Source organism: Humulus lupulus, chromosome 2 (genome assembly GCF_963169125.1).
Source record: "Humulus lupulus chromosome 2, drHumLupu1.1, whole genome shotgun sequence".
Taxonomy (NCBI): Eukaryota; Viridiplantae; Streptophyta; class Magnoliopsida; order Rosales; family Cannabaceae; genus Humulus; species Humulus lupulus.
Genome location: NC_084794.1, coordinates 261,039,508 through 261,049,194, shown reverse-complemented (window position 1 = coordinate 261,049,194; position 9,687 = coordinate 261,039,508). Strand labels below are relative to the sequence as shown.

The 9,687-nt window shown below is 28.6% G+C and overlaps 1 protein-coding gene across 1 annotated transcript; it reads left to right on the top strand.

The window, feature by feature from the left end:
- Positions 1–807: 807 nt before the first annotated feature.
- LOC133819305 (small ribosomal subunit protein uS17) lies at positions 808–2,627 on the top strand. The gene is made up of 6 exons (XM_062252503.1): positions 808–960; positions 1,063–1,103; positions 1,208–1,308; positions 1,817–1,961; positions 2,073–2,162; positions 2,310–2,627. Exons 1-6 carry the CDS (start codon positions 949–951, stop codon positions 2,398–2,400), a joined length of 480 nt encoding a protein of 159 aa, XP_062108487.1. The 5' UTR covers positions 808–948; the 3' UTR covers positions 2,401–2,627.
- The last annotated feature ends 7,060 nt before the right edge of the window (positions 2,628–9,687 follow it).

The following is a 9,687-nucleotide window of genomic DNA, read 5'->3' as shown; positions in this document are numbered from 1 at the left end:
AAAACTTAAATAAAAAGAATCATATCACATCAAATTTGCAAGAAAGAAAACCATATGAATATGTAATTTCCAAAAAAAAAAAAAAAAGAGAAATTATAGGAAATGACCCAAAATAAAGCCATCAAGAAGTTAATGTCCTCATTTTTAAAATTATAGATAAATGACCCTTTTACATTGTTGATTACCTAAATTGCCATTTTTTATAATTTATTTATTTATTTAGGACTGTATGACTTTAATATAGTGGTATATGTATATTAGTTTTTATTTTAAAGTTATATTGATTTTTTATGTTTTTTATAGGTTGTTGGTATATTATTTTCCAATTAGTGTATATGTTTTTTGTGGTATGGTATATAATTTTTTTTTTGTGATATTTAATTTATCTTTTATTATATATAGTGGTAGTATACATTTTTATATCATGGTATATACATTTTAATGGTAGTATATAACTTTATTAGCATAGTATATACATTTTTAGTAATAATTTTGTAAGTTTTGATGGTATATTATTTTTTAACTCAGTATATATATTTTGTGGTATGATATATCATTCAACAACCCATAAAACACGAAAAAAAATCAAAATAACTTTAAAATAAAAACTAATATACATATACCATAATATTAAAATATTTAGAATAAAATAGTAAATTTTTAAAGGGTGTATTTGATAATATGTGATATTAAATATATAATTATTATAAAATTAAAAACATAGACATTTATTTACTTTCATACAACAGTCATTTTGCACCATGTAAAAAAAACAAAACATTTAAAATCAATCGAGCCCATATGCCTTCATTGAAGCCCACACGCATATAAGGCCCCAGTCAATATCTCTGAGCTTAGATTAGGGTTTTCGTCACTTTGAGCTGAAGTATCCCTACAACGCCTCCTCTGCGAATTTGCTAGCGCACAACCTCTCTACACTCCGCAACCATGGCCGAGCAGGTTCGTACCAGATCTCCCTCACTTTTCAACTCCATTTCTCTTTCTCTGCTCTGCCTCTTAAACTCTGCACTTCGAAAATTCTAACAATCTATTTCGTTGCAGACCGAGAAGGCGTTTCTTAAGCAACCCAAGGTGTTTCTAAGGTATGTTGTAGAACAAAAAGAAACCATTTTTTCCGTCTATATTTATATATTCAAGTTTGTATATTTATGTTTTAGTTTTTTTTTTTATATAATCAAATTTTCAGCTCCAAGAAATCTTCCAAGGGAAAGAGACCTGGAAAGGGAGGGAATCGTTTCTGGAAAAGCGTTGGATTGGGTTTTAAGACCCCCAGGGAAGCCATTGATGGTATTCTTCTCAGTACACATTCATAATTAAATATGTAAATGTGTTTACTTGTTTTTCTTTTGCCATATATTTTGTGTAAATCTGTATTTAGTGTTTACTTCTTTTTCCTTCGGCATCTATAAGCTTGAAGAATGAATAAAACGTTAGCTTATTTAAGTACCGGCTATTTTTGGAATCTAAAGAGGGAGACTACTGCTTGAACGCATGGAACGAATGATTGAGTAGGGGTGTAGGTTGAGTGGTCTGCTTCCATGAAGTATTTGATTCCATTAATCGTTGAAATAACCTAGTAATTTGTTATAGTTTTCTACTTTCCCGTCTTTCATAGATTTGTAGTCTATACCCAATATAAAAAAAATGGTTTTTGGACTAGTTTGTATGGGATCGTTTTACACTACTAATTGGTCATGGCTTCTCTTCCTAATTTAGCTTAGTTCTTTTCAACAAGTTATTCAACATTGTAAGTACGCAATTTTCTGATTATAGCTTCTTTATTATTTTCGCGCAGGAACATATATCGACAAGAAGTGCCCATTTACTGGAACTGTTTCTGTTAGGGGACGTATTTTAGCTGGAACTTGCCATAGTGCTAAGATGGTTAGGACCATCATTGTTCGGCGGAACTATCTTCATTTTGTCAAGAAATACCAAAGGTATGAATTTAACGATTCTGTTTCATTTCCTTTTCATTAGAATGTAACTCATTATAGTGGGATTTTTCTATTCAATCAATCAAATTTTTATCTTTTTGTTGCTTGTTTCAGATATGAGAAGAGGCACTCGAATATCCCAGCTCACATCTCACCTTGCTTCCGTGTGAAAGAAGGTGATCATGTGATTATTGGGCAATGCAGGTAATGTATCTATAGATTCTATTCCAAAGCCTTTTATTTATAATCTTAGTTTGAGGCCAAATCAGATTGACTTGTGTAAGCTTACTCATTATAATATTGCCTGTGTTCTCATTTTTGTTTTTGTTTGGCACTTTCCCAATTTTGCAGGCCATTGTCAAAGACAGTGAGGTTCAATGTTTTGAAGGTGGTTCCTGCTGGTTCCTCAGGTGGTGGGAAAAAGGCTTTTACTGGACTGTGAGACTTGAATTCTCTGATAGTTCTTTAGGCTGGCATTGCAAAGAATGTCTTGGATCAAGTGATGTCAGTTTGGTGTTTCTTTGTGTTTTTCGTTTTCTTGTATCCCCTCTACTTTTGAAGTATTATTTGTTATTAGGGGAAGTTTTGAAGTTGGATTTCCGTGGTTTTAAGAGCATTGTTATCTAATTTTATGATTTGATATAGAAATTTTGCACTTCTGGATAAAAATCGTTTCCTGCTCAACTAAACATCTCTTTTGGAGTAATGATACGTGCATACACAATTTACACGAAAACATTACACACATAAGCGGAGCAAGTTTGCAAGTAGGTGTGTGGAGTTTTTGTACAAATTGTGTGCGCACTTATCAATAGTATCTCATTATATCATTGTTTTTGTACTTAAACAATTACAATTGGTTGAATATCTTTTCGTTCGACTCATTATGGTATTGTTAAACTAGTAATAGTTGAAGTACAATAGGGGCATGTGTTGTGAAGTGAAATATGACTTCATTAGGATGAATCGAAATATTTCATTTTGTGTGTTTTGAGATTGTTTTCGTTGTATATAAATGCTTCTCCTGATTTGGTGAATTGCATGAGGTTGAAGTTTGTGTTGGTTAGGTGATTAAGTTCAGTTTGTAGTAATTCATTGTCGAGTCTAATGGGATTTGTTGATTTATCATGGAAAAGAGGGGAATGAAAAATTTGGAGAGAAAATGAAGTCAAAAGGACTAAAAGTAATGTTTGGTAGAATAGAAAAGAGAGGAAAAAATGAAGTAGGTTTCATACCTGGAGTTTGTTTTTTATATATACAGCTATTTTTTTTCTAGGAAATTCACAAAAATACTTAAGTTTTTAATAAAATACGGAATGTGAAAAAAAATTACAAAAATACATAGTGGCATAATAGTTAATATATATAATCCTATTACAGTATTTTTGTAAAATTCTTTGTTTTTTTTTTTTTTTTAAATTTATAGTGCTAGGTGTGTATTTTTTTTTTTAGCGGGTTAAACACTTAGTGTCCCGAAAAGAGTGATTTTGTCATACATAGTCTATTAGCGGACGTTTTCAATTTCTAGCATTTACCACATGGTAATTTTCTATTTCTGGCATTTAGAAAAATTATAACAAATATTTTTTATGATGTATATTATAATTATAGTAGATATTTTACAAATTTTTGAAATATTTTGAATAATTTATGGTGTCTAAATTAGAGTTTAAACTTCTGATTTTGGCACCATAAATTATTTAGAATTTTTTAAAAATTGGTGGGATGTCTATTGTAACTATAATATACATTGTTACGAAGAAATACTTGACTTATAATCTTTCCAAATACTAGGAATAGAAAAGAAAATTTTCATGTTATATGCATGATAATTTAGTAAAAAATTTTAATATGCCAATATAACTTACTATCTCAAATATATGACAATTTTAATTATTTAGACAAAAATATCCCTAATATTCAAAAACTCATTTTCTCTCTTAATTCGAACTCTCTCTCTCTCTCTAACATCTCACATTCTCTCAATCTCTCTCTCATTCTAATTTTGTAGAACTCGAAAAAAATACAAAAATTAAAAAAAAAATCATCTGAAACAGACATTTAAGTGAAAAAATATGAACCTCCAAAGTTTTCGTCAAATTTCACTGCAGAGTATCGAAAAATCATCATTTTGGCCAAAAATTAAGTTGTCATGATTGCATCGCAACAGTATCGAAACACCATCAATTTTGCATTGAAAAAAATATCGTTTTGGCCAAAAAACAAGTTTTCATGATTGCACCGCAAAAATATTAAAACACCATCGATTTTGCATCAATATTGCATTGAAACACTATTGAAAAAGCATCGTTTTGGCCAAAAATCAAGTTTTCATTATTGCATCGAAACACTATCGATTTTGCATCGAAAAAGCATCGTTTTGGCCAAAAACAAGTTTTCATGATTACATCGCAAAAACATCGAAATACCATCAATTTTACATCGAAACACCATCGATTTTGCATAGAAATTGCATTAAAAAAGCATTGTTTTGGCAAAAAATCAAGTTTTCATGATTGTATCGTAACAACATTGAAACACCATCGACTTTGCATCGAAACATCATCGATTTTGCATCAAAAAAGCATCATTTGGCCAAAAAATAAGTTTTCATGATTGCATCGCAAGAGCATTGAAACACCATCGATTTCGTATCGAAATTGTATCGAAACACCATCGAAATTTCGATACAAAATCGATGGTGTTTCAATGCTCTTACGATACAATATCGATGGTGTTTCGATGCAATCATGAAAACTAGATTTTTGGCCAAAATGATATTTTTTTGATGCAATTTCGATACTCTGCACTTAAATTTGACGAAAATTTTGAAGGTTTATATTTTTTCACTCAAATGTCTGTTTCAGATGATTTTTTTTTTTAATTTTGGTATTTTTTCGAGATCTACAAGATTAGAATGAGAGAGAGTGAGAGAGTGAGAGATGTTAGAGAGAGAGAGAGTTTGAATTGAGAGAGAAAATGAGTGTTTTAATGTAGGTGTATTTTTGTCTAAAAAATTGAAATTGTTATATATTTGGGATAGTAACTTATGTTGGCATATTAAATTTTTTTACTAAGTTATCATACATATAACATGAAATTTCCCATAGAAAATGACTCAACGATAAGGGTATTTTAGAATTATAGCAATTTATAAATATATAAATATTAATTATAAGTTTAAATTAAAAAAAACATTAAAATTGATAAAATTATAAGAATATTGCTTAAATGAAGCCCAACATATCCCCGCCTGACCCAACACGTGGATAATGCTTAAATGAAAACCCTAAGGGGGTGTTTGGTATGGAGTAAAGTAAAGGTAGGAATGTGAATCTAAATCCCTTCCTATGTTTGATTCAAATTTTAAGGGGGTAAAATTAATAATTTGTGTAGGCCCCATATGTATTTTAATGGTAAAGTGAACCTTTTTGTAGACAAGAATTTTATATTACCTCCATCTTAAGTCACTCAACACTTTCCAAGACAACTCAACTACTCAAAACAAATACCCCTAAGTATGAATTAAGATCAAAACTTGGGAATGTCACGGGTGAGATCGAGTTGAGCATCTTTAGGCCTGATCGAACTTTTGGACGGTCTCCGGAGTAGGGTGAGAAGAAGAATAAGAAGAAGGGGGCTGGGATACGACGATGTGGTTGTAGGTGATGTGCACCAGAGGTTAGGAAGAAGACAGTGAGGGGAGTGATAGATCGAGATTAGGGAGAGAGAGTGCAAAAATAGTTTTAGTTTTTTTTTTTTTTTTAATTTAGATATGATTTTAATTTTTTTAATCTAATATAGATTTTGTTTTTTGTTTAATTTCTTTTTAGTCTCTAATTGCTTTTAAAAATTTAAAATCAATTCAAATAATTTTAATATTTTAAAATACATTTCCAATTTAAAATCAATTAAATTATTTTTAAAAAATTATAAATTGACCAATGAGGAGATGATATGTGTTATTCCAGTCAACTCCTTAATAGAATTATAATTTTTGTGACATTGTGTATTTATCATGTGAAAAAAAAAATTGGTATATAGCTACAACAAACTCCAAATATTAAATATTTATGCCGCAAATATTCGAAGATTTTAAAATATGGAAATCTTTTTCAAATTAACAAGAAGATTTAATTATTAATATATCATTTAGTGATTTAATTTTAAAATAACAATAAAAGGGTACAAAAGTAATTATAAATAATCTTTATTTCCAACATCTCCAAACAACTATAATAGAAACAAATTTTATTTTCCACCTTAAAATTTTCTTTCCCTTTTATTTTTTCCTTCCGTCTTAATTTATTTACTCTCTACCAAAAGTAGTATTCATGAGTATCCTTGTGATAAAACAAGTTTTAGGGTTAATTAATTTTGTTGGACCCAAAAATTAGGCATTGTTTGGTTTTTCCATTATAATAGCAATTGCCTTATTTTTCTTGGTTTGGTTTCTTATTTTATTAACTTAATATTTTAGGAGAAATCTGCAATGCTCCCTCTAAAAGATATTAGTTTAACTATCGAAACAATTTCATTGGTATTGGCAGGATAAGTTTAATTATCGAAAGAACGTTTTGGTTGTACTGAATCTTTCCTTTTCTTTTAAAAAAAGGTATACGATGTATCAATGCTCCCTATTCTTCCTCTTCTCATCGTTATTTCTCAAAACTCAAACTCCATTCTTTCTCTTCTAATCTAATAAATGTTCCATGGGTTATGCACAAGCAAGGGGATGCCTAGGAATGAATTGCCTTTGATCCATTATCTTCATCTTACAAGTTTCAATTTTATGTTTGTTTATTTTTGGACTTGGGTTTTGGCTTTTGTTGCAATTGCTTGTACAAGCTGAGATTTTTGTTCCCTTTTAGGAGTTTTTAATGGGATCACTGCGGTTTTTGATATGCATACAAATGTTATGGTTCTAAAACTTTGGCATAGTCAGTTTATTGGGGCTGAACTTTTATGTTTTGGACTTTTTATGTGCTCATTACGTGTTTAATGAAATGCCTCTATCTTAATAGTTTTATTTTTATTTTTATTATTTGAAAGTTGACACTTTGAATTTACTTAGCTCTAAGCCTTATTCTGGGTTTGAATTGTTTACCTTGTGTTAATTGGTACAAAGATGTAGTCGTTTTAATGGATAGGTGCTTTGAGTTGCAAACAAGGATTTGAATGGAAGAAGATGAATTTTGGTAGTTATTCTTCTCCAATAACTTCGACTACTCCTATTCATAATACTTATTGGAAGAGCTTTTGCATGTTTACTAATCATATGTGCTGAAATCATTACTTTTCATTTCTTTACTTTTATTTAGTAATTAGAAAATAAAACTGATCATCCCGCCGTCATTTAGATATTTTTTTTTCCAATTTAACAAAATTTCTATTTTGACATATTTTTTTCGTTTACATAACTATTATATACATTTTTTAATGAAATGTATACACTTTTTTATTATTAATATGAAAATTGTAATTTGTTATTATTATTGTTAATGTTTTCCTTTATTTTTTTAATCATAAAAATTACCAAGTAAGCTATAATTTTGTTTTTTTTAATGCCATTGTTTTTTTTTTTGGGTGAAAATAAGTCATAATTAATTGTATGGAAATGTGCTAAAATTTAAAATCTAGTTAGAAATTAAAACTATATATATTTTTTAAATAATTCAAGTAAAAATTAGACATAAAAATTAACCATCAAAGCATTAAAAATAGGGCATATAACATGATAATGGAGATTTCCATACAAATTAAACATAAATTATAGATGAATTAAATATACAAAAATAACTACACATCTTAAACCTTTTTTTTTTAAAGTAGATTCGTGATCCTTGTGTATTTTTTGTGTCAATTATTATAACGTTTTGATTTCTATTGATATAGATATTAATTTCACAACATTTAATTCGACATTTCAATCCCTTTTTACTTGATTTATTTAAAAAATAAAAGATAAAATTGCTTCTCTACTGGTGAGGAATTACAATTTATTGTATGTGGTTTATAATTGGATATTTTGTTATTTTATATTGTTATATATCATATTAATCTCTTTCTTGGTTATACTACTCTCCATAAGTTATGAAACTAAAAAAATAAAATTGAATATTTATTAAATTTATAAACTATAAAAAAAAAAGAATTTATTATTAAAAAGTATTTGACTGATTACATATAATATAAAAGTTGTCACCAATATCTATCTAAATAATCTAAATTCAAATAATAACAAATTATACGAAAAATACTACTACTAATAATAATAATAGCTCATGATCTTCATACTCACATTTATTGGATTGATACCTAAACTTTTATTTTTTCAGCAAAATTCGAAACTTTTCTCTTCTTTTTTTTTTTCAGCAAAATTTGCAATTGTTACATATAATAAAAGTACTATTGAATCTCTTAAGAAATAAAAAATCTACCAAAAGAAAGGCAAATTAATCTTAACCTCAAACTTCAAACTCTTATTATATATAATATATACATATATTTAGAGAGAAATACAGAGATAAAAAAGTTACCAAATATTATTTTCCTAGAACCACAAACTTTGACCATAATCGAAAATGAAAAATTGTAGAAAAATGCTTAGTTATATTATATTTGAGTAACCTGCAACTCCAATGTTGTAGTACTCCACCTTGGATGTTTGCTCGAAACACTAGTGTATATTTATAATTTTATATGCCTTTAAATAATTGGATGAAACACTCATGTATATTTATAATTTCATATGTTTTTAAATAATTGGATGTGAATTTTAATTTATTAAGGCGATCACAATTAATTGGTAAGGAGACTTTTTACTTTTTCTATATTGGTTTCCATAGAATTAAAGAGTCTCTGACGCGTGAATAATGAAATTAAGAGTATTTTATCAAATGAAAAAAAAAAGACTAATATAGGAGTACAATATTAAATAATATAGAAAGTATCGTCACAACTAAAAAAAATAGAAACTGAAATTGATTTATATACTTTACATATTATGTTACGTAAATGTATTCTTTTATGAACTTTTAATTAATTATTATTATGATTATTAATTAATATAGAAAGTATTAGAAGACATTTTTTTTATAAGACTGAAATATAATACAATAATAAATAGATAATAATTTGGCATAATTGAAAGGCTACGTTTTTTTGTTGTAATACTACTAAAATATATACAATAAATTCATAAGATAAAATTTTGAATAATTAAAGTGCTAAAAATAAAATTCATACTACTTGTTGTACATGTGCTTTTATTTAATATTAGTATTTGTTACACCCAGATTTCGAGAATGAAAATCTTGATCTTGAAATTCAGGCTCGAAAAGCATAAGCTCGAAATAGGCTCGGTCATCATGTGATCGACATGACAGAGACAGTTTCGTTGTAAGTGACAGACCTCGTAAGCTCGAGTATTATGTAGCCTCGAAGGTGCTCCGAGCTTATAAGTTAGGCTCGTAACTCACATTAACAAGGGTTCAACACTTGCATAAACTTCTTGATTCATCTCTTGCCCTTGAAGGTGCTTTCATTGAGAGCTATTAAACAAGATGTGAGCATGTTTAGTTTGAGAGCCTCTCAGATCATCAATGGTCACTGCAAGCAATCCAATATACCTAAGGAGGAAATTCCTTGTGATGAGGATTACTCACGGCGGCCTGGAAAGCAACCTATGGCAGATCTCGATCCTGAAGAAAGGAGCGACCCATCCAAC

Excerpts from the sequence above, each read along its gene's own strand:
- LOC133819305 (XM_062252503.1), top strand. Across the intron at positions 1,309-1,816 it reads CCCCAGGGAAGCCATTGATG|GAACATATATCGACAAGAAG; the intron begins GTATTCTTCTCA and ends ATTTTCGCGCAG. Across the intron at positions 1,962-2,072 it reads TTTGTCAAGAAATACCAAAG|ATATGAGAAGAGGCACTCGA; the intron begins GTATGAATTTAA and ends TGCTTGTTTCAG.